The following is a 26,332-nucleotide window of genomic DNA, read 5'->3' as shown; positions in this document are numbered from 1 at the left end:
TTTCAAAATATATCTGTACATCAGATCATCATATTGTATACCTTAAACATACATCACATTGATGTCAATTTTACTCAATAAAACTGGAGAAAAAATATCAGCGAGTTAGGGGGTGGGACCAGAATATTATTTTGTAGCTACATTGACTCAAATTATTTAGCCCATTACATCAAATATAAACTTCTCATTTTAGCTCACCTTAATCTGGCTCTTTCTTGCCATCTTAACTCTACTTCTTAACAGTAACCCCTTCTTGCCCTGGCCAGTGTGGCTCAGTTGGTTGGAGTGTCATCCTGCATACCGAAAGGTTGTCAGTTTGATTCCCCATCAGGGTATACAAGGTCTCTCTGGAAAAAGTCCAGCCATTGTTAATATAACAAGAATGGTTTGAGCAACACTGATGTAACCTGGAAGCCAAGGAGTATGGACTGGAATGAGCATGTGTGAACAATGACGACTTCATTGTACTGGTGAGGGCAGTAGATGCTGTTGAGTGAGCATGTGCACTGTGTGGCTGTTGCATTCAAAATGACTGAGCAAGTAGAGCAATGAATCTGCATCAAATTTTACATTAGGCAAGAACATTTCTCTGCGGAAACTATTCAGATAATTCAGAAGGCCACAGCTAGAGGCAACTGATTGGCCTCTTCATCACCACACACCTGCTCAGCATCACATGTGGTGCAGTTTTTTTGTGAAACATCAAATCACCAGGTGACTTGGCCCCACTACAGCCCAGATTTGGCACCCCATGACTTCTGGCTTTTCCCAAAACTAAAACCACCTTTGAAAGGGAAGAGACTTCAGACCAGCAGTGAGATTCAGGAAAATACAATGGGGCAGCTGATGGCAATTGGGAGAACTGTGTAAGGTCCCTAGGTACCTACTTTGAAGGGGACTGAGGCATCATTTTCCCATGTACAACATTTCTTGTATTTTCTTCAGTTAATGTCTCTATTTTTCATATAACATGGCTGGATAACTTCTGGACAGACCTCATATACCTAAGTTGCAGGTCTGATCCCTGATCAGGGCACGTACAAGGAGGCAACTAATCAACATTTCTCTCTCTCAAAATCAATAAACATATCCTCAGGTCAGGATTTAAAATTTTTTGCTTTAAAAGTAACTCCTTTATTCAGACTTTATTAAAATATTTCACCTCTGCACACAGTATTTCTACAAATTAAGAATGTTATTCCACTGAGTAACAGTAATTAAAATCTAGATTCTAATCCCAACCGTGATCCAGGGAAGATTTTTCTAGACACATTTCCTTCTTTGAAAAATGAAGAGGCAGGCTTAGAAGTTGGAGTTTCCTTCTAGTTTAAGAAATTGGATCATTAAACTCTAGGGCCTAGTTTGTACAAGCTTTTACATTGTTATATTCCTTATTATAAGAACATTTTGATTTATAAACTTGAGAACGCTTTGTATTTATGTATCAACATGCCTATACAAGAATGCCAAGGCCTTGGGAAAAAGCATGATGCAGTGCTACTTGAATTTGAGTCCCCTGAACAGTTACGAGGTCTTGGGTCACAGCCCTATCCGAACCTCAGTTTCCTTATCTGTAACCTATTCTGTTCCTTACAGGACTGTCCTAAAGATCATCAAGAGAAAGAAATGTGAAAAAAAAAAAAGTAAACAAAAAGAGCACTATACAATTGTTAGATATTACAATGTTCCTAGTGGCTGATAAAATATCATCAAAGAAAAGTGCTTCCATAAAAGTTTTATTGATCCCCACAACAACCCTGTGAGGTAGGGTGATCAGGGCATTGGAAGATGAGATAACTAAATCTACATTGCTTGTTCATGGCTATACTGCATAGTAAATATGTAGAAATTAAACTGAGGTTTTTAAATGTCCATGACTTCATATTGATTCACATGGAAAAAGGCAGAGAGAATATTAACTCCCCCCTACCTTAATGCCAAATGGACAATGCCTTGAAAAATCCCATTTCAAAAGATGAAAGTAGTATTTCATTGCTTATCTCTACAAAGATTTATAAAATAAAAAAATAGTGAAATATTTTACAGTTTATATATAAGGGTCTCATTCAGGGATATGTCCTTCAGTTGTGTATATGATCAACTATTCCAAGTGCTTGGAATGCAAGTTCTTAAAAACTACGAAAGAATGATAATGAGCAGTAGCTTCAATCTTCTTTATTATTCCTCCATGCATCTTGAATAAATTCTGTGAAATCGGGTCCCAGTTTAAAAAACAAAACAAAACAAAAAAACCTCTACCACAGAGATGTCTGGTAAACTTTTATTTTGTTGCCTACCGTCAAACTACTGTCACATTTTTAAAACAGTGATTTCCCAAACCTGATTATTAGAATCACTTGGAGAGCTTTACCCCTCCCCACCCCAAAACACACACAATCAGGCCCCACTGTAAACCCAAAGAGACAACTTTGCAGGGGTTAGGCCTCAGGAATCTATTTCCAAAGCTCAAAGTAACTCTAATGAACAGTCAGGTTTGGGAACTACTGATGTATTTTAAAGTACTAACTAATATCAAAACCATAAGTAACTAAGTATAATCTTGCTGCTTTTCTTACCCCAATTTCTCAATACACACATCCCAAGAACTCTTGCCTCTGGGAAAGTAATTTCAATTCAAAATATGGAGAAACATTTTATAAAAATGTATCCTAGTGAGTGAGACTTAGATTCCAATAATTTAAGTAGCATTTAAATACAAGATACTGAGTTTTGTGGTTCTTATTCTGAATATTTAAAATGTATTTCATACAAGTTCCTAACAGGCTTTCAACTCAGGGGAAGACATGAAAAGTAATGACATAATTAAGCACATCAACACTGAAAAAATACTACACTCGAACATAGGTCATGAGAGGAATAAGAAAGTGAATGAATGACAACCTAAGGCCTTTTGGCCCATACATTTTTGTTCCCAGTCCACTCTTCCCCTATAAGGGGAAATAAAATAAACATTCTTTCCTAGTTGCTTGGCATAGTTATTCGGTGGGTAACTATTAACTAAGTTAATTTTAGATATACAAGATTAAAAGAGATAACAAATAAATATCTATGAAGACAAAGAGAAATCAGGTCAGAAAACCTTAACTAGCTAATGATGTACTATGTAACACCATCATGTTAGTACAATTAAATGAAGGCTTCAGTGTCCTTTACATTTCATATTTATGTGATTGACACAAGACGTGGAAAAGATCTGGTCCTTATGGAGAATTCTGTGCTCGCTGTAAAGATTTGTAGGAATAATGAAATACTTTCTTCAATGATGAGATGAAGTCTCTGTTTTCCAGGTAACTTGACTGAACTAAGCAATGAAAAATGAACTTTAGAAGGCCGAACAAAAGTAGTATCTAGTTGAAAAAGTCATTGGCCAAAAAGAACTTTTTTAAAAAACCATGCTATGTTTAACCCCAAAAACAAAACAAACAAAAAAACAAAACCAAAAACCCCCAGAGAAATATAAAAAAACAATGTACACATACATTTTCACTGACAGATACAAGAAAATAGCCATTTATAGAAGTCACAATGCTTTTAACAAATTCCCCCCAAATTTTGGGAAACAAGATAAAGCCATCGGGTAAATAAATATACATACTAGCTAATATAAAACAATTTATGGTTTCAAATTGTTATTCTTTTAAGACCCAAGGAGAAATTTGGTAATATAAATCTGATTAGGGCTACATATATTACATGGATTAAAAATACAACCGATTAAAACATTCTAACAATAATACAAATATTTAAAAGAATGTCTTAAAAGTCAGACATTTATCACTGGAAATAGCACAATTATAATATGAACTTCAGAGCTGTAATGTGTATATAGGTCACTTGCACTGTGTCTTATTAGGTATCCATCTCTCCTGCATTTACTATAGTCAGTTTTTAAGAGTTCATGTTTCCTGTGTGAACTGTAGGGGCTGGGCACATCTCAGTTCATAAAATATACTCATACACTTCCACTTAACTGAATGGAAGTATTTAAGGTAACATCTATAAACAGATTTTTAAAAAGGGGTAATGAGAAGATAAAACATTAACGTGAGACGAAGCTGGACAGTTGTCTCTACAAATTATTTAAAATTTTGTTACTAAATTTAAAATGACTCAAGTCAAGTAATGAAAAAAATATGTATTAAATTAGTCTCAAGAAATTTTCTCAGGCCATACAAAATTTCCCTTACTTTATTTCTTTAAAGAATCTTGTTATGCTTGATTCAGTTGTCAGTCAACTTGAGGGAACTCTCCCTAATATGGGACTGAAAACAGTGTTTATTTAAAGTGCCCACTGGCACAATGGTCTAGGTGCTTACGTTTCCCTTCTCATTATGGGAAAGCCCTTTGGGACTGTATCTACTTAATCAGAAAAGCTTTCAGCAATTATAATGCAGGCTGAAAGCTTAGATCTCATATAGTTTTTGGATTTTGCTGTTTGAGCATAAAAAGGGAGCAAGGAAAATGTAACTAGGTTCACAATTTTGAGCAAGAGCATATGTAAAGGTAACGTATGTACATTTTATTTCAAGAAAGACAGAAGACAAACAGCATAAAGATGCCCAGATGCCCTAAAGATAAATACATTTCAAAGATTCTCATTAAAATGAATCTGTAGTATTTTTTCCTGCAAGCAAAATACCTTTCTTTAAATTAAAACAAAACAAAAACAAAACAAAAAAAACAGTATTCTGAATTGCAAATGCTTCTGCTTTTTTTTTTTTTGCAGAAAACCTGCCATGATTATTTAATGAATAAGGATTTTCCACAAAACAGGCTTGCTCTACATGCTAGATTTTTAAACAGTTCAGTGACACAATATGCTAACTACATACACAACGGATAATATAGTAAGAAAACACTCAACCTGATGAAAAGTTAAAATTTTCATTAATACACTGAAAACTGACATAACTCATGCCTTTAAAATCAAAAATACAAAAATTAAATGTTTTCCTAAAAAGATTTCCTTATTTTAAGGATTCATTTGAAAATGAAGCTGCATGTAATTTGTACAGTAAGTTGTACAAGTAAACAGGTAATATACATAAAAAATTAAGTGACATACTCCTCAATTATCAGTTGTCCACCTTTAATTTCCAATACTGTACTTTCTTAACAAGCATACAAAATATCAAACTTCTCTTTAGAAAAAGTGCCGTTCTTTGACATCCTTTACACAAAAACAGTCTGAGCCTGTGGCATGTTAATGCAGTGGAGAGGCAAAGCATACTAACTTTTACAAATTCTACCTTCCATAAAAAGCCTCCTGAAAAGGAGATTACACGCCACTATAAAAATATCAACCTCTTGTGGTAGCTGCATTAGAGTAGAACCAAGGCTTGAAGACTATTTTCATATAGCATAGAAAAACCACTATGAGAGCATATTAACTGCATCGGTGGCTTGGGAGTTTACTGTGCCACAGGATTATGCATAGCTACTGTAAGGTACCAAGACTGTTACACAGAGTTTTAAATTGATTGTAACCGAGAGCATAACAGAGGTACTACCAGCCCATGCAAAGTAACTAAAAACACCGATTCACTGTGCTGAATACTTCATTCCTGGAGGAAACCAAAGGCAGCAGTAACCAAATCAAGCCCCAAAGGTGACCAAACACATTCTCCTCAAAGATTGGTGAGCACAGTGAAGTCTGAGGTATACCTTTATCCATTAAATCCGTGTGCCATCGCAAGATATTACCATTTGGGAACACATGCCATCACAATGGTTTAAGTCATTTGAATATTAGTCATTTATATATTCTTATCTACCCAGTCTCTTGATTTTTGAAAAGATTTCACCTACAGTAGAATATTACAGAAACAAAATATAAATGCATGTCTTTCTAAATGAAACTTACATGGACTAAAAGTAGAGAATATTTTTAAACAAATATACAATATGCAGGCAGACAAAGCAGGAAAACGGCCATTCAAATGTATAATAAAAAACTAAAAATTGACTATTTCCAGAAAACTATGAAGCGCCTCAACTAAAAGGAATGCATAATGAAATTCTAATCTAATACAGGTCAAAAATGTAAAAAGGTTATAAACCTTAACAGGAAAAATAAAACAACTTTTACTGGCCATTCCTGTTGAAATGAGAATCTTAAAGTAACAGAAAAGTGGCTACAAACCCACTTAGAGCACCAAACAGAGAGAAAATAAAAGTCCATTTTCATCTCTGTTATTATCATAAAATCCTGTGTGACTACAGGTCAAACTGCTGGTGGCAGAAACAGAATTCTTTATAAACTGCAGATGTCCTGTACATAAAAAAATTTCACTGGAGTTGCACTAGTTCTAAAGACTCTTCTGTTTTAGCCTACCTACTGTATGTATTCAATCTGAGATAAAGTCTCTTTCTGTAACCCTTGATTATTATTGGGCACCAAAGATAAGAAAAGCAAGACGGGGTACAAAAATGCAAAATTTCAACAGTAATGGCAATGTTTTGTCTTAGTCCAAAAGGGTCCTGCATTCTCTCCCCCTTCAGTGATTTGACAAGTCTTTGTACTTAATCAGGGGGCAGCAAATCATGCAAGCGAAATCGGTCTCTGATGTGAGGTCGAACATCTTCATTCTGTGTGTACAGAAAAAGACATTTTAAAGGCCATGTAATTTCGAAAATATCCTCAAAGCATTATGAACATTTTTACTTTACAGAAAAGTGTACCACTACTGATTTTCTAACTTATTTTATTTGCCAAATATAAATGTACTACACAGAAGCAATTAACTTAGAATTAAATTTAGATTAAAAAAAAAACTGCCATTAAAAGTTTTAATTGTGTAAGAATGATTATGCAGTAACAGCGTTTGGTTTGGTCTGGTTTTGCTTTTACCAAATCTAAAGCTAGATAAAAGTGTTAAGCCACTGAATTCTATTTCATATATTAGTTTTAAAATGAATCCATAAATAAAGGAAGACAATTTTCAGTATAGTTTAAGTAGCATAAGCAATAATTCTATACCTGAACTGTGAAAGCAAAATGAAATTGACTTAACGAAACTAGTTAGGTGACTTGCAAGAGGAAGCCCAGTAAAATAATAAGACTCACTTTATAAATTTTAAAATATTAATAAGTATAATTTAAACAGAATTGATAAGGTTGATAAATGCATGTAATCCTTTTCAATCTTTGCCCTAATCTCTCACCACACTGACTTTTTAAAGCAATTTAAAAGATTTATTTCACTCAAGTTGAGCCAACAAAAACTTAACAGAAAAAGGTAAGATATACTTGCCAGTTCTACAAGCTTCTCCAGAAATGGAATCAATTTTAGGAGTTCATTGTCATTTTTATCCATAAACCAGCTTTCTATAGGGATTCCATTAGATAGCTAAAATGATAAATAAGTAATTAAATCCTTTTTGCCTACATTTTGCCTATTTTGGAAAAGCTTAAAAAAGAAATAAATTGAAGCCTAATTGGGTTTTCAGCATAATTGCATCTTAGTGTATATAAAACTGAACAAGAAATATTCATTGAAACAAATTTTGCATTAATGTAACTAAAAACATCCCTTTCATTCATTCAAGGAACAGTTACTATTAGTTAATGCTAGGCATTGTGAATGCAGGGGTACTGCCAATCTAAACAGAGAATACTATTGGAGAGCATATACTTATTATACACAGGGACCATATGTCCCATTCATTGTTTTATTCCCCCCAAATAGCAGGATAATCTAAAACACAGGAACATAACAAATTGACTCAATACTATTTCACTGAAGAGTCCAAAAATAAGAATGTAAACTTTATCTGTTTTATAGTAAATAATATCTAGGATAAAATATCTTTATTTAAACATTTACATGGAACATTGTGTTTGAGATGAAGGATAAATTAAATGATTTTATCTAGGAACCCAGAAAAAAATTCTTGAAAACATATTTCAAAATGCAAGCAAATAAAAAAGTGACTTACACTGAACATATTTCAATGCCATAGGCAGTTTACCCACTTTATTCTTTTTATTATGGACATTTTAAAACACGGAAGGGTAAATCTTGTTTTATCTATACCCAACCTACTTTCCAACATCATCATTCTACACCAATTTATTGTGAAGGAAGCCTTAAGCAGGTCACATGAATATACTCATAATGTAAAAAATGCCCTGGCTGCTGTGGCTCCAGGTGGATTGAGTGCCAGCCTGTGAACTACAGGGTTGCCAGTTCAATTCCCAGTCAGGGCACGTGCCTGGGTTGCAGGCCAGTGGGGGGCCCCCAGTGGGGGGCACGTGAAAGGCAACCACATATTGATGTTTCTCTCCTTCTATTTCTCCCTCCCTTCCCTTCTCTCTAAAATTAAATGAATAAAATCTTAAAAAGGGTACAAAATATTGACAAAACAGTCAATATATAATATTTAAGAATGTCAAATTAATATTTCACTATTTAAGTCAAATCAGACCAGACGAACAAGATTAAGCTATTCATAATTATCAAACATGTTTATAATCAAATTACTGCTAGAATAACTCATAAGAAAGCTATTAAATGATATATACCTTATAGTCCCTTCTTACTCACATTTACTGCTCAGATTTTTCTTTCTTTATGTTGTACTCAATTTTAAAAGAAACGTTTCCACCAGGAATATGCCAATTTGGCATTTCTAATTCTAAATGTGACACTAAACAGGAAAATGCCACCAGTGAAAATCCTTTTCTCCTGTCATACTATTTGGCAGCATTTGTCCTCATTGTGATTTTTTTTTCCCAATATGAGTTTCTTTAGCAACCCTCTTCTTACCTGATATGCAAAGGCTTGTGGTGAGTTGTCAATTATTATAGTTTTTGAAAGATCTCTTCCAAGGATATTTAAGTCTTTTATATAGTTTCCTTGTACACAAACACAATGTTCACGAAAAAGTCGGTGCCTAAACATAAAAATAAAAACAAATTAACTAAAACAAAGCAACCTCTAAAAAAACAGAACATATACTGAAACATATACACACACACACACCAAAGGTTTAGAGGTTATGACTTATTTTGTTTCACAAAGGAAATTCATGTGGGCCTAAGCTTTGGGCTATAGTTATACTGTAAAATTTCTTAGCAACTATTAAAACCTTACAACCAAATATTACCATACCTTAAAGAACTCTGGTTTATCCCAAAGTGTTATATTAAATTACAGAAAAGAACTAAAAGTTCTGTAATTTGTTTTTGCAATTTTTACCCAGGAAAGCCCAGTTCAAATGCAGCATCTGGTTGTCAGCGAACACCTGCTTTTTAATCAATTTTCCAGATGGCTGACTGAGGCACAAGGGGGACAAGTGACTCGCCAAAGGCCACACAGTAAGTCAGTGGTTAGTCCTGCACTGGAATCCAGGATCCTCTTGGCTTCCAGTCCTTTGCTCTGACCAGAAGACCACATAGCCTCCCTATCCCTGTATATGCCACAACAGGGTATGTAAGAAGGAATGTTTCTGTGTTGGCATTTAAAAAAATGTTTCCAGTTTCCCTTACAGTTTTTGAGAAAAGGTATGGAGGCCAAACATTCCATCATTTCAACTTTTCCCAAACACCCATCTTTTAATTTAGTGTGTGTGGGGGGGGGGGGGGGGGGCAGTCACTTCAAAAAACAAGGACTGATTGAAATGAATTCAGATTTAACATGTAAACTGATGTTTTACCAATGATAGATACTAACTTGAAAAATTCTGTATCATTTAAAAAAGCTATTAAATGTTTTATAATAGAAACTTTAACAATTATATAATCTTCATTTAAAGCTCAAAAATATTAGTCTCTGTATTTATTAATAATTGATACAGATTACCTTCAAATACTCCTTTTATATTCATTAATTATTTGGTAGTTTGGCTTCCTTATGTCTTAATCTCACACTAAACATCTTTTCAGGATCTAGGGCCTACTTATACCTGTATTTTCAATCATGCAATTTCAAGAATGGGGCATTTTCCACAAATGAAATCTGTCTTAGTTCTAGCAGCAGCAACACCACCACCCCAACAAAACTCAGCCTTAAATATCAGTGCTAGTGGTGATGGGAAAGAGCAAGAATTTTACCACCAGACAAAACATAGTATAAATAGCTCTTTCCCCCCTTATTATAAAGAATACTTTTAGTTATATGATAATCTATCTCTAAAAGGTTTAAAGATGGTCCTACTTTGAAAAAATAAGACCAAACAAAAGGATTTAAGCAAACATTCAGATATGAGGAAATTGGTGAGGCAGATACAGCATGCATGTACAAGTCACTACTGATATTTTTTCCCCATTAGTAGCAAACTCACCCAAGACAGGCGAAAACTGAGTATGTATGCATACTAATAGTTACTTTAAATTATACTAAAGCCTCTTCAGTTATTAAAAAATCTGAGGGTTGCATGTATTTGCAATTTTAGAAACAAACTTTTTTTTTTTTTTTTTTTTGCCAGTCATCAAATTTGCATTTGGACTCACGGGATTCAGAGATCTAGGAATTTCTGAGTCTACCCTGTCACCAACAAAGATAATTCCCTATAGCACTCCAATGAAATAAATATATTAAAGTTTTTCCTGTTTTAAGTTTTCAAAATGTAACAAAATAAACAAACTAAATGTGTAGATTTTAGAAAACTAGTTTAAAAGAGGGGTGTTAATTTGTAACATTATAATTGGCATGAGTTTAATTTGTCCTCCAGTAAAATGAAAGCTCGAAGAGGGGAATGAAGGGCTTGTGTCCCTCACCAATGTTTCCTGGAATGCTGGAAGTAGTGAGTAGAAATCTTCAGAATGAATGATCAAAGCAAAATAATTTGTATACTGTTGAAGTTGGGTAACATGAGCATAAATTATACTTTGAAAGATAAAATGAAAACTAACTCCAAGGGCAAATTTTAATCCTTTAGATTAAAGAAAAATCACAGTTCTATTTACAAGAAAGAGAATCTCCTAAGCGTGGACATCAGGAAAAGCCTTTCGCTGCAGTTGCAATCACTCAATAATAAAGGTACTAGTAACAGCCCTGGCCGGGTGGCTCAGTTGGTTGGAGCATCATCCTGTACACCAAAGGGTTGTGGGTTCAATTCCCGGTCAGGGCACATACCTAGGTTGCAGGTTCAATCCCTGGTTGGGGCTTATACAGGATGCAACCGACCGATGTTCCTCTCTTTCCCCATTCCTCTCTCTCTAAAATCGATAAAAAAACAAAAACAAAAACAAAAACATATCCTCAGGTGAGGATTCTTAAAAAAAGAAAAATTAAAGGAACTATTAATAGCAGAAATTAAGTTTAGGATTTTCCACTAAGACAATATGGGAGAAAGTATTCAAGAAAATGAATACCCACCTATTAAGGCTGTATGAGTTTTTTGTGGCATCTCTCTCACCTCTTGGTCAAAAGCTCAAAGATTAACTCCTACATCTTATATGATGCAACAAAAGACTTTTAGTCTCAGTATCTCAGTTGAACTAGTTTTCAAACTGTTTTAAAATTACCCAAGGAACTTCCACCTAACCAGGAACACACTGCATCTGTTGGCTTAGGACACACACAAGAAACTGAGTCCAGATCAGGATAAACTCAGTGACTAAGAGGACTGAAATTTCCAATTTGATTCATGTAACATTTTCTCTCCATGGAAGATAAATTTGCTCTTGAAAAAAGCAAAAGAGTTTAATTTGTTCCTTTCTGTTGGAACTAACGTTTCTCTATGCCATTAAAAAGATGACATAACATGCATTACTTCAGAGACATAAGGAAGTGAAAACATCATGCACACAAGTGAAAAATTCCACATACCCCACTCTCTCCCCAGTCCCAAAAGTGAGGATACAGATGTAACAATAAATAAGTACATTTGATCTTTGTATCCTTTTAAAAACGTCTGTCTGAAGTTATATCATTAGGAACTCTTAAAGAGTTTTGGGGTTTAAAAAATCCATTTATTTTCACCATTCAACACAACAAATCTCAAAATATGTAGCCAACTGAAAATGGCCATGAAAGTTAAATATAATCATAGTAATTTCATAGTTCAGTGTGACAGACATTTCCACTATTTCTTAATTAAATTTACCTGACCAGTTGCTTTTTAGGGTCTAGTATGTTCAGTAACTTGTCTGCATACACCTTCTTAGAAGCAGTAAAAAGAATGATCTACAAATTCAGGGGAAAAGAAGTAATCATTATACATGATCTAAATATGGGTACGACGTTGAATAAAATAAAAATACTTATGTAATTAATTCATGCATGTTTACCTCATACATCTGAGACATTCGTTCCAGGAATTCCCTGAAGAATGGCCTTAATCTCACATAAACCTGAAGAAATACAAAGAAAAGCTTTCAGCAAATAAACACATAAAATAGAACCAACTTATTTATGAGATATGTTGTATTCTAACTCTGAATATATCATCAAGTTCATATTCTAAAGAAACAGAAAAGTTTACTAAGTACCACTCAAAATATATTTCACATACCAAAAATCACTTTAAACAACCTTTTGGCATGGCAATAATAGTCATTGGTGATCATTTCACTTTCAGCATACAAGAGTACTTCATGGAATATAATTCTAATGAACATTTAAACTAATAATGGAAGGTTTCCCTCTGATATTTCGATCCACCAATCAGCTCCATCTTCCAGCCAGGTGGCATCCATCCAATTATTAGGCAGGCTGTGTGTCCATCTCTAGCTGACCTGTCTCAATGACCTTCCTCAATAACTACTCAGAATTTCTTCTCAACAATCTCTCGCTGCTAAGAATAGTTTTATTTCAAATTTCTACGATGGTAAATAATGTTCAAGAAAAAGATGTTTGGATTGGTGGGTTTAGATAACTGAAATTTTTCAGAAATCAATTTAGTTGTTCTACATTTACTGATTCAGATGTGGCATCTAAATTAGTACTAATTGGATACCTGAGATAAAACTAGAATAGTCAAACACCTACAGTTGTCAAAACCTACTGCCACGATCAGGAAAGACCAGAGCACCCAAAGAACTGTTTTATTTCTGTGTCTGTCTACATATAATGCAGCTCTTGTAATACACTCCAGTACTCAAAAAGCACATAAATATAAGTCATAAGCAACCACTAAAACTGATTTACAAAAGATTTTGACCCTTTTAAATTATATTTGTGACAGAATTTTATAAAAAGAAACTTTTGTACTCCACTTAAAGGTGATTATTAACCTCAAATACCATGAAAAGACATTTGCACAACACCTATTTACCAGATTCACTGGGTTCAGATTAAAAACAAACAAACAAACAAAAAACTGTGGTGGTAACAAATTCAAAATCTAGGTTTCATAGAGTCTGTCATCAATACATGTTCACAGAAAAATGCCTTCATGATAAAAATCTAGTTCTAGGAATGTTGTATGGGCACAAGAGCGAAATCATGCCAAGGATTCTAGGAGTCAGGGACTATGTACTACCTATCTTTGTAATTTCCAAAGCCCAAAGGGCATAACACAATGCCAAATATATCGTAAATACTTGATAAAAATCTGTTGAGTAAATGAAACGAATTGCCTAAAATTAAGCAATATAGAGAGGCTAGCCTCTCTAAGGATAACTATTAAATTTAACAAGTTGATCACTCGTATAAGACAAATTTTGAACAAATATGCCAATAATATTGTTTAACCCTACCGCCAGGCTAGAATGATAAGGGTTTGCCTGTTTTCAATCTTATTAATCAGGCATTTTATTTCAATTTCTTGACTAGCCAAAAAGAAAGCCACAAACCCCATTCCTAGCAAATAAAAATAACCAAATCCTCAGTATCCCATCACTATCATTTAGGATGAGTTACAAAAATATTAACTAGAGTTGTCATTAATCTTAACGTTTTCAACCTGGAACATTTGGTAGTTTGTTAGTTTGTGGCAATGGTTGAAAACCACACACCTTACATGTTTGGTAATCCAAGTTAACTGATAGATTTTAGATATATTTGCTACCTTAACTGGTAAAATTCTGTTTTTAATTAAGTATGAATGTTTTCAAAATAGATTTGTTATGGTTAAGGAAAAAATATCAATTCTGCCAATACTTTTTAAAAAATCACCTCATCTCAAGGATGATAAACCATGAAACACCTGTTCATTACTAAGGTTTTTATCACATGTACTTAAGAATAAAAAAATTCATTTTTACATATGTATAAATGATTTTAATTACCCATTTATCACTTGCCCCATATTCTGAACTAAGATAAACAGGGCACCTGTAATTTGGGATGTTTCCTCTGAATACTAATACAATTCCATTTTACAGGAATACTTCTATTTAAACAATATTATCTAAGCATAATAAGTATAACATTGTACACAGGTGACATTTCCCAACTTCTTTTTAAAAAATTTTTTAAAAATTTTAATCTTTGCACATTTCCCAACTTCTTATACGATTGATTCTAGTCAGGTCAAAACTGTAACTCCATTATGTATTCAACTACTTTGACTATATTTAAATATAAAACACATCTTAAGTGATATTACTTTCAAAATGTGCTTGTTTGCTGGGGATAAAAGGTGTCACTAAAGATGAGGGAATTTATTGCTAGGGTGTTTCCTTACCATGAGAATAAAATATAATAATTATTGGCTGTAAAAGTTCCTATCCTGAGAACAACGCCACCATTTGAACAAATTTCAGGATTAAAAGACATAAGCAAAAACCTAGGCAGTTAGTGAAAAAACAAGAATTTGAAAAAGGTACAAAGTAACAGTGAACAGGGGTGGGGTTGGGACCACATGGGGTTCTGCCATCTGCTGCCAAGGCAAAATCTCAGAAAGAAAAGTAGAAATAGAGGCATCAGGCCGACAGGGTCCGAGACATTTGGATGGACATGTTAAAGCAGAAATCTGCAGAAGACAAGATGCACTAAGTATTGTCCAATAGGAAACAAAAAAAAAACAACTATACAGTATGTATAATGAGACTATAATCACTTATTGTGTTAGGGCACAGAGATATATCAACATACAGATGCACACGTAGTAATGCCTCCAAATGCTTCGAAATCTATTCCACAGATGCTCTTAACTTCATTTTCTTTCCTTTACATTCTTTCTCTACTTAGTATTTCACCAACCATCCTTCAAACTTGCAACTCTTCAAAACCATGTCATCTCCCAAATGTAAGATTTGGCCAAAAGTTTCAGTTCAGTCATATGTATATACCACATATATTCCTCCCAACATACCGAAATTATTCTATCTACGTTACAAATAGTTTTAATCTTTTACCAGTAAACCAAATATATTTTGAAATTAAGTTAGTAGTTTAAAAATAACATAATGCTATAAGAAATAATTATATAAAATATAATACCAACACATGCCTTCAATCAGATTTACTAATCCAAAATAGTATTTATGAATATATTCATTATGCAAAAGTTTTAAAATAAAATCTATTATAATAATATCAGCAAAACAGTGATACTGGAACTGATCTTACCAAAAACTAAATTTTATATAGAAAAGTGATAAATATATAACAGGAAAATAACATTACATTAACAAAACTTAAAATGAACAATATCTGACAGTCAGCCTGTATTTTCTTTGGTATTAAGGCAATGGGAATGTTCTCTGACTGTGTATATAGATGGTCATTATAGGCTATAAATGGTGAATAGAACTAGACTTAATAAGAGTAGTCATTAAAATAGCAATCTAGTTATAAATTGATTATAAATATTTTGTGATAAAGTCTAAATTCAAATTCATGTCTAAGTATTCAATGTCAAAATATATATATTGAGTAATTTCTGACTGCCAGTTTTATTTATAATCATGGATAACTTTAACAGCATGACCAAAGAAAGAAAGAAAGAAAAGGAAGAAAAAAAAAAGGAAGAAAAAAAAGGAAGAAAAAAGAAAAGAAAAAAAGAAGAAAAAATCCCAAAGACAAGCAGTTTCAATTTTTCACTTTGTCAGCAAGTGATTACCAAAAAAGCTTATTACATGTAAATCTTTTTTGGAAAAAATATTTCTAAATGGTTTTAAGGACAGAGATAATATGACCTTAACATATTCAAAATGATACATCTTTAATTGTTTTTCCATGATATCCTTAGAATTTATTGCTACGATGTTGTAGGTTTAAAAATAAAGGTAAATTCAGTGGAACTCACTCACTTAAGAGTATGGGACCTTTAAATTAAAAAATGATTTGTAAATGCTATTTCATCAGCAGTAAGAATTTAAAGCAGAAGAAAACTAGCAACACCGGGGAATGTGAAGAATGAGATGCTACAAATCAGTAAAATATCTTAAGCTCTGGCCAGGTGGTACAGTGGCCTGGAGCACCATCCCTTACACCAAAAGGTTGTAGGTTCGATCTCTGGTCAGGGCGCTATGGGAGGCAACCAATCAATATTCTCTTTCTCAAAATCAAAACATATCCTCAGGTGAGGATTAAAAAAAAAAACGTAATAGATACCACAGGTGTTACCCTTCTGTACAGCTCAGTTTCCTGGTCTATAAAATGGGTATAACAGTACATACCTCATAGAGTTGTGAGGATTAAATACATTAATACATGCAAAGTACCTAGAACTGTGCCTGACACACTGAAGCTACCAACAGCTATTACTACTATACACCTTACTATTTAAAAGCAATCAATTGAGAATAAGGGTTAGATGGCTCCTGGGGGATAGTATTTGTAGGTAGATCAATCTGGGAATAAATAGGTAAATGCTAAAACATCAGAACCAATAAAAATGAAAACAACAAAAAAGACTCTGAAAATCCCTAAACTAAAAGTTTCTGTAAAACCGAATACTCGACCTGGCTGATGTGGTTTAATGGATCAAGCACCAGCCTATGAACTGAAAGATCGTTGGTTGGATTCCTGGTCAGGGCATGTGCCTGGGTTGCCCGAGCCAGCTCCACCATCAGGGGTGTGCAAGAGGTAATCAATGGATGTTTCTCTCTCACATCAATGTTTTACTCTGTCTTTTTCTCCATCCCTTCCCCCACCTCTGAAATATAAATAAAATCTTTTAAAAAATAAAACCTAAGTAGAAATAAGTTAAAAAGGAATCTTCTTACAGAGTCCAAATGGGATAAAGTGAAGCTTAATAGTCATATAAATGGTAGCAACAAAAAAACTTTTTCAAATAAAACTTTTTCAAATAAAACCGATATATATAGAAAATATTAATGTGCTTATTTGAAAATAAAGCTCAGTCATTTTAAGAGCAAAAAAGGTCTTCATAGTAAAATTAAAATGTTGCCTTTAAATTCTAAACTTTGAATCTTCCAATTTAATATATTTAGTAATCAACTGTCACCACTCCTGAATTTGCAGAACATTTTTAGCTGTTGAACAGAATTTTCTATGTATTTTTTAAAGAACTGCTCCTAATTTTAAGATACATTTACGGCTCTGGCCAGGTGGCTCAGTTAGTTGGAGCACTGTCCCGTACACCAAAAGGTTACGCATTTGATTCCTGATCAGGGTGCATACTTAGGTTGCAAGTTTAATACCCCGTCAGGGCATGTACAGGAGGCAACTGATCCATGTTTCCTCTCTGCCTCTCTATCTTCCTCTGTCTCTAAAATCAGTAAACACATCCTTGCATGAGGACTAAAAAAATTTTTTTAAACATACATTTACAAAGAATACGTACAATTCCCCATAAAATATGTTTTATCTTTTGAGAAGTAGTTAACTATAGGTTTCAGCTATATTGTTCTTTTTTAACCTAAAAATTAATCACAAATAACTATGATTAAAAAATGAGTGTCAATGAGCCCTCACTGGTGTGGCTCAGTGGACTGAGTGCCAGCCTGCAAAGTAAGGGGACGATCACTGGTTCAATTCCCAGTCAGAGCCCATGCCTGGGTTTTGGATCAGATTCCCAGTATGCATGCGAGAAGTAACCATACACTGATGTTTCTCTCCCTCTCTTCCCCTCTAAAAATGAATAAATAAAACCTTAAAGAAAAGAGTGCCAATGACTAACTATACTTACTAATAAGGATAGGAAAGTAACTTTAAAGTTGTTTTTAATATTTACCTACAATTAGTTATCAAAATGTTTTTCTGGACCAGCTACTTCATTACTCTTCAATACTAAGTGTCCGTGACCCCAAATGTTTTAAGACACAAATATACATACTACTATTATATAACAAAATTATGCTCTATGAAAGTTAAAATAAATTCCTCTTGGTTACTATCAATTTAAGTCAGAGCTTCAGAGAAGGAGAAACTTCATTAGGTATTTACTACAAAATTCTCCATTTAAACAATTGCTTTTTTCTTCATGAAGCAAAAATGTTGACTTTTCTTGGAAAGACTATAGAGGAGTTAGAAGCTTCTTATTCTGTGGTATAAAATACTCAAGATCCTTATGGAAATTATCCTAGGCTGTAAGGTCCCCAAGAAAATAAACAAACTATAATAATGGAGAAGAGGCTGAGCTTTACTAAACATGGGGTTTCCCACCCACTTCCCCCCAACTTTTCCCATAAAAACAACCTCTACTAATAAAAGTATCCTTTAGCAAGTAGCTCCCTAGAGGATCCTGTCTCTCCTTGAGTGCTTACCACAATCTGATTTCTGGACAGCTGACCCAAAGTTTGTTTGTTGATTTTACTGATCTTCAGAAAGCCACTGACTGGCTAAAGTCTTAAAGGTGAACAGAGTCAAAAATCAGATGCCCCTGCCATACTTTACAGAATGAGGAGTTGGACAACACAGTTACGTTTGGCTGCACTGTGGTGAAACATATGAGGCATCTTCTTTTTGTCTTCAATTAGCCACGTTTGGGCTGAGTAGCTCTATTACATCTTCAAAAAACTGAGCTCCAGTTCTTGATGGAGATAGAGGAAGGTCATTGAGGAGGTGGTTCAGCTCAAGAGCTAAGTGAAAAATCTGTCTTTTGATTCAGTCCTGCTTGTGGATAGAAGTCATCTTCTGGATGGAAGAGGGAGTGAGATGACCTAGAGTCTTGAATTGGTGGATCTGCAGGAACAGAAACTAAATACAGTGGAGACCTCTTAACTGAGTAACACCACGAGATGGATTTCCTGACAATGTGTCAATATTAGCTAAATATAAAGATTAAACATGTGCATTGGAACTGATCATGCACCTGTTTTTCCAGATATCAAATGCACTTCTATCATTCTACAAATAAATATTTTCCCAATAACTATAAAATAATTTATGGAAAAAGTAACAATTTAAAAGGGGAGGGAAGACCCATTCAAACAAAAATGTATATACTTTGCCTTTGTGAGTGCCATACCCTCACTTAAAAAATTCCATTGTTTCAAATTATTTTTCCTTCCCATACATAATCTGTCTATACATATAGTGTTAGTGGTAACATACATTAAATTTTAATTTGAGTTGAATTTTTAAGGTATTTCTTTTATTCCCTAGAACTGGAACTCAAGTATACTCAAGGTGCTACACTGAGGCTTGAATAATCTACCCTGTTGGTAACTTCTAAGACTTGTAATAACTAAGTTGAGTCCTACTTGTTAATCAAGAGAATAATATAAATCACTGAAGTCAGGCAATCTTTAAATGTGAGTAGTGGCCATCTTAAATTTCCCCTTTATCTAAAAAAAAACTAAGAAAGCCCACAACCAGATTAGAATGGATCTAATTTAAAATTTCTCTCAATATTAGCGAGAATATTGATAAACATTTGATTACCTATTTCCACTTAGAAAGAATCTGATTATGTAAATTTACTGTATATACTCTCATAATTATTAGACCAAGGGTCAGCAAACTATGGCCAGATCCAAACTGTCACTTATTTTTGTAAATAGTTTTATTTGTACACAGCCACACTTACTCAATTATGTACTATCTATGAGTACTTTTATACTACACAATGGCAGAAAAAAAGTTGCAACAGAGACTGCAAAACCTAAAATGTTAACAAGTGGCCCTTTATAGGAAAAAGTTTGCCAACCCCTGATATAGACAATTATTAAAATACATGTCAGAAAATTTGCACTTCACATTGTTTTGAAAGAAAGAGAAATAACAAGTACAATTAAAATTAGATACAGTCCAACTATAACAAACTTACCACAAAAAGAAAGCAAAAGTAAAGTAAGTCCTAAGAGGGCATTATCGGGCTTTGATTCAGATTAAGAATCTGATCCTATCTTAACTTTACCTTTTTGTTTTTAAGAGTGTATATACACAAATGCCATGGAACTAACATATTAAGAGTATATAGATAAATGCCACAGAACTGTTCACTTAAAAATAGTTATGTTGTAAATTCTACCTCAAAAAATTACTTTTAAGAGTATATACAGTATTTTACAGGTTCCTGTCTTTAAGTGGGCCACATTATATTGTAGTGGTTAAATATGTAAGTTACATCTTACCTAATAATGTGGTTTCTCCAAAATCTCTTAGATCATCTCAGACCCTTGTGTATATTTCTTCTTTGCCAGTAGATGGAGACAACACCACTGAAAGTTTAAAAGACATCATTCCCTGTTTAAAGGGAGCTTGCTGGTCTGAAAACTGGGGGAACTCTAACCCAAGATTTCTTCAAATTATTTTTTAAAAGCAGACAGAATAGCTATGCCAAAACCAGGAATCCAAGGAAATGTACCCAATTTAACTATGGACATCCTCAAAAATTTACTAAAGGGGAACTCAACTCTGTGTATGATATAGTAACTAAATCATATTAAATTGCAATCATCTCTGTAACTTGTAAGATTCAAACTTCCATCTCACTGCTCCTAAATTAGGCAATTTCATTTATTTTTCAGTTTCAGGAAGTGTAGCTCAGAATATGTAAGAAAAAGAGTTCTTTTAATTCAATAGAAGTAGATACAGTACATATAGGATTTTATAAGTATGATCATATGTACTGCTAGAAGCCTTTTATTCAAAATAAGACAACTGTCCAGCTCCAAATGAAAATAATAAAAACTTCATAAAGAAGAGAACTGAAGCACTAATGGTCAAAGCAGTAAGGAAAAATTCAAGTTTATGGTTACATTGAGAAGAAATGCTCATGAAAAGAAAAGAATCAATCTCCTATTTTCCACGTTATTTCACAATTAAAAATTATATAAACAGACCAAAACCATCTTCAGAAATAAACTTCAAATCTGAAAGCTTAAGAAGTCATCTCAAAATATTATTTTAAAGTAACAACTTTACTTTCCAAATTCAAAGCCTGTAAGCCATTGTTCTTAAGTGCAATTCTGAACAAAAAAACAAAGTTATCAAGCTAAAGAGAGAACTCAAGTACTGCTATACTATGTTTATTTGCCAAAGACTCCTGATCTTGAAGTGCACTAAACACGAACAACCTACCGGCAGAAAATCTTAATAGAAAGATTTACCTTAAACCAAATAATATTGTTTAAAAATACCAAAACCTATAAATCTCTTATTGTTATGTATATTTTGCTCATCTTCTGACCATATATATCAGAACTAAAATCAGTTTCCATAAAAGGGAAATGAATATAGTATTGAGATGTTACCATACCTACAATACCCATCTAGGTTAAAGTAGAACTGCTAAAAACTTCAAAAATAAATCCTCTTAAAACTCATTACAAGATAAAGTAGGTAAACTAGACTCTGAACCAAAAACTTCTATTTAATTCTGAAACTGAAAACTATACCCAAGTTCTAACTGCCTATTAAGAGCAAATAAACAACCATAAACACCTTTTCATCATTCTCAGGTTAATGTTCTGTGGCTTTATTTAGTTAATCCTTGGGGTTGACTTCCTCTTGACAAACAACAAACTTTTTGACCCTTTCCCAATCCTTCAACAACTGGTAAATATAAAGGTAATACTAATTAAAAAAACAACTGCCATTAGAGAAAGGAACTTTTCCTTGCAATTTTCAAAGTACAGTCACATATATTAATTCAAATTTCATATTAGGAAAATCTCAAACATAATGTAAAAACTATGACCAACATACATAAAATGTAATTAACAGTGAAATGTAAATGTGTATTTTGCACTGTAACCTGTTCAACAACACAGATGAGAAATACTTATACCCAAATGTTTTAAGGAAAGCAGTTAACTAGAAGAGTATCCTGGAATTCTGTGATGAATATAAAAAATATCAACCAAACTGCAATCTACAGACCATATGACCACTAAAGGAAATAAAAATGACCAACAAGGAATGAGTTTTCTTTATCTCATTTGGATTTTGCAGGAAAAAAACACACCAGGTATTAACCTGGCAAGTTCTTCTTAGGGATCTATGATGTCAGTGCTCCTGCCTCCACCTGCTGGCAAACAGATGATAAAACTAGCAGAGATCACTCAGTAAAAAAAAAGTTTACATCTTTTGGGTAACAAATTAATTTTGTTTTGTGTAATTTTTAGTATGATGCTACTTTGTGGTAATCCAATAAAAAGCATATTAAACTTCACCAAAAAATTACAAAAAACTTCTTATATCAGAATGTTATCTAACAGGCCAAAAAGCAAGTTAAAAAATTTAAAAATTACCTGATAAATGACATCTTGAAAAAGGACTGGAAAAGTAAGTGCTGCATCTTCTAGCTCATTTAGACTACAGTGTACTAGTGTTTCATCCTTAAAATAAAAAACACATACTGAATGAACCAAGATAGTAAAAAACTTTCCAATGATTAATTTTATGTATCAATGATCACCAAAAACATGTACTCAAGCACCCATTCATATGTGGACATTTATATTCATCATATATTATTACTGTGTGAAACATAGCAATTTAGAATGTTCTTTAAAATTTTTTTTTAATTTATTGATTTTGGGGTGGGGAGAGAGAGAGAAACATCCATTTGTTTTTCCACCTATTTATTTGTTCATTGATTGCCTCCTCTATGTGCCCTGACTGGGGATTGAACCCAAAACCTTAATTAGCATATTGGAATGGTGCTCTAACCAACTGAGCAACCCCGACAGAGCTGGATAGCATTTTCTAAGTCACTTTTTCTGGTATGGTCCCAGGACCAGCAAACAGCATCAACATCACCTGGGAACCAGTTAGAAATGAAAATTCTCCAGGAACTCTTCTTCTACTTCAGAAACTCAGCAGGAGGTGAAAAAGAGCTCAGCTCAACAGGTTCCCCACCCTCGCCATAAAAGCCATTTATTTCAAATGCCAACTACATGTAGGATAAAGTCAGCACTGCATGCTTATCAGCAATCTGTTTTAATAAACTCTTCAGGTGATTCTGATGCATGCTCACATTTGAGTTTCCAACTTTTTGTTAAGAAAATCGCATACACACTGCCTTTTTTAAAATACAATTGACAAATGAAAGTTTAGAATCTAATTATTACATATATTCCAAAAAATACATATAGTCTAGTCAGATATCCTTAAACCTTTTTAATGAATATTTTTGTACCTGCTGAATATTGCCAGACATAAATATTTTTAAACTAAATCAGTAGTCAATGAAGACTTGCCATCTTTGATTACCAAACACTATTTTATCATTAAAAGAATAAAGCGAAGATCATTCATTCTAAGACATGTGCAAATATTTATATTTCTTAAATCCTGAATGGTGAAAAAAAAAAACATGGCTTCCATTTATGTAAGTGACAACACTTTAAAAAATAAATAAAGCTGTTAATAACTATACTCTCAATTTTTCAATGCATTTAAGATGAATTAAAATGAGACACAAATGTCCATACCTTGTGATTCCAGATCTTATAAGCTGGAATGTTTCTTTTAACCTAAAGTTAAACTTTGGGGAGGAAGACAGCCAAATATACTCTAGATACACCTCATTTTCTTTTAATAGCACAGTTTCAAGGCATTTTAACTGCATCTTAAAAAAGGTAGTCTTTCCTACAATTAAGTCATAACTAATTCTACTACTTCATCTATAGCCTAAATTTTGATTATTCTGCTTTATCCTCTTCTGTGAAATAACTCAGCCAAGTCTCATTTTTCCTTCTCATTGGATTAAAAATTATATAGCCAAACTTGTCACATCAACTCCTAAAAGTCCAGCAAGATCACCCTGGCCAGGTTTCAGGTTCAATAACCAATCAGGGCCTATATGAGAGGCACTGATGGATGTCTCTCTCCCGCATCATTCTCTCTCTCTACCCCCTCTATAAAATCAATAAACATATCCTCATGTGAGGATTAAAAATAAAATAAAATAAAATAATAAAATAAAAATAAAACGCTTTTCCTAAAGAAAAATTTTTTATGAGAAGTAAACTACATCTTCAATTATAGGGTACCAGTAACAAAATATAATGTTTTCTAGTATTACATGACACATTTAGTTTTTAAAGTTCTTCTGGTACCCTAAAATATAAATTTTCAAATCACATTGAGAGCATGTTAAAAGTTTTATTAGTCACCATTAAGATATCATGCTTTTGAGAGTCTATTAATAGTCATTGGTATTAGGTAATAGACAAAAACAAGAATAGAAAAAAAGTGTATCTTGTATAAGGTTAACTCATTGAGACCTAGATTGTATTTGGTCCTTCAAGGAAACATAATCCTGGCCCAAAAGTAGGTGAAAAGTGGGCATGAAATGAATTTAGAATTTATTGGGAAATTTAAAAAGGTACCTGATACCAACCAAGCTAGGAATTCTAGCATTAGACTATGCTTAAAATAAAAACATTTCAGCACATCTAAGACATATTTATAGTAAATGTGTAAGGCTATTCAGTCACTTACATTCTTTTAGGTATTTTGGGCTAGTATTTTAAAAGTGTAATTTAACTCCTTTATTTTTCTTACATCCACAAATAATATACTTACCAGATCTAAAACTAGGGAGAATTCTGGTGTGCTTCTTGTTTTCAATGGAAGAGCAGGTTTCCTATTTAGTTGTTCTTCTGTCAGTGGTGGAACATGTTTGATGAAATAATAGCTATAAATCAAATTTTAAGAAAATTTCAATATTTCTAGTTTTAATAAATATGACATTATTACTCAACTCAGCCCATCTTTAAATATTTAATTAAATAATACACATTTAAACTAGTAAGCCAAATATGTACAACATGTAAATAAAACTAAAAATATACAAATGAATATTTCAGTAACTCAGTAAAAGTATTAATACCTATAGGTCACATGCTCATTGCAATATACCACCCAGCTACCCCTTCCTACATGTCTGCTCCAAGAACTTTCATTTTGCTCCAAGTAGGAAAGAAAAGAACTCACGGGTCAAATACTTCCCAGTCTTCTTCATAGGTGGCTTCTGCATGGGCTGATGAATAACCACTGTCTGGAGTTACTGGTGCTATGTAATAAATGAAAAATGTTACTTTTACTCAATGCTGCCATGAAGTACACATTTTACTGTTTTTATGTAGGTTCTTCCTGAAGCCCTGGGTACTTTAGGTTAAAGACAAGACAGAAATAATATCTAAACAGTACTCAAAGGCAAATTTATTAGCACATAGCTCTAACTCCAGATCCAAAGGAAAAAACTATTGTTACAGTCAAAATGGCCAGCTATATCATGGCTAGCAGAAAAAAATCCTAGGAGAAAACTTACTGATTATCAAAAAATACACTCCACAAGAATTCAATTTCTAAGCGGATGGTGTTTATATATGTAACTATAAAAATTTCAGCGTGCTCTTATAGCAATAATACTTCACAGAAGTGCCTTATACATATAGGTAGTCAATATATGTGTGCTCATAACAGACCCAAAGCTACAATTTAACCTACAATCTGTGAACAATCTATTAAGTCCACAAACCACTTGAAGACTTACGGAAAAAAAAAAAAAAAAAAGCCTATGTACATTTTTCCAGGAATCTCAAGGCTGTTTATGATCTTAGTTATGAAATGCTGCTTTATAAAGAAGTCATTGATTTAGAAGACCCATTATGTTACTTCTAATGTACAAATGACTTAAAATAATCAAGAAGCAATTCTTTATTCTATGACACATAATCCGTTCTATGTTTGAGTTAAAATTTTATCAACTGACTGAGCTTTAGAAATTATGTTGAGAATTTTCTAAGATAATAATTACAACCTAAATTCAAGGTAGAGGGAGAAGATAACACACAAACAGGTAATATATAACAGATGAAAGTTTAAGATGGATGCTAGGCACAGAATGTTTGTGCCTACCACCCACAGATGTCATATATTGAAACCTAATCTTCGATGTGATGCTATTTGGTTGGATGTGGAGCCTTTGTGAAGTCATGAGGATAGAGAGCCCTTGTGATTGGGATTAGTGCCCTTCAGAGAGCTCACATAGCTTCTGCCATGTGAGGACACAGTGAGAAAACAGCTGTCTATGAACTGGAAAGCAGGCCCTC

The 26,332-nt window shown here is 33.3% G+C and overlaps 1 protein-coding gene across 2 annotated transcripts in view; it reads right to left on the bottom strand.

Annotated features, from left to right (window-relative positions):
* Positions 1 to 1,130: 1,130 nt before the first annotated feature.
* Positions 1,131 to 26,332, bottom strand: part of CTDSPL2 (CTD small phosphatase like 2) — a 93,519-nt gene continuing 68,317 nt past the window's right edge. For both annotated transcript variants that reach the window (XM_045822614.1, XM_045822613.1), the window contains exons 6-13: positions 25,212 to 25,290; positions 24,801 to 24,912; positions 22,520 to 22,606; positions 12,257 to 12,319; positions 12,073 to 12,152; positions 8,790 to 8,916; positions 7,275 to 7,370; positions 1,131 to 6,609 (exon numbers count right to left, since the gene is read on the bottom strand). In XM_045822614.1, the coding sequence (XP_045678570.1) occupies positions 6,544 to 6,609; positions 7,275 to 7,370; positions 8,790 to 8,916; positions 12,073 to 12,152; positions 12,257 to 12,319; positions 22,520 to 22,606; positions 24,801 to 24,912; positions 25,212 to 25,290 (710 nt within the window). In that variant the 3' untranslated portion in view covers positions 1,131 to 6,543. The remainder of the gene's footprint in view (positions 6,610 to 7,274; positions 7,371 to 8,789; positions 8,917 to 12,072; positions 12,153 to 12,256; positions 12,320 to 22,519; positions 22,607 to 24,800; positions 24,913 to 25,211; positions 25,291 to 26,332) is intronic.

The sequence above is a fragment of the Phyllostomus hastatus genome, unplaced genomic scaffold (genome assembly GCF_019186645.2).
Source record: "Phyllostomus hastatus isolate PE091 unplaced genomic scaffold, TTU_PhHast_1.1 phas_scaffold_501, whole genome shotgun sequence".
Taxonomy (NCBI): Eukaryota; Metazoa; Chordata; class Mammalia; order Chiroptera; family Phyllostomidae; genus Phyllostomus; species Phyllostomus hastatus.
Note: the sequence above shows the minus strand (reverse complement) of the source record. Positions and strands in the feature narration are given on the sequence as shown.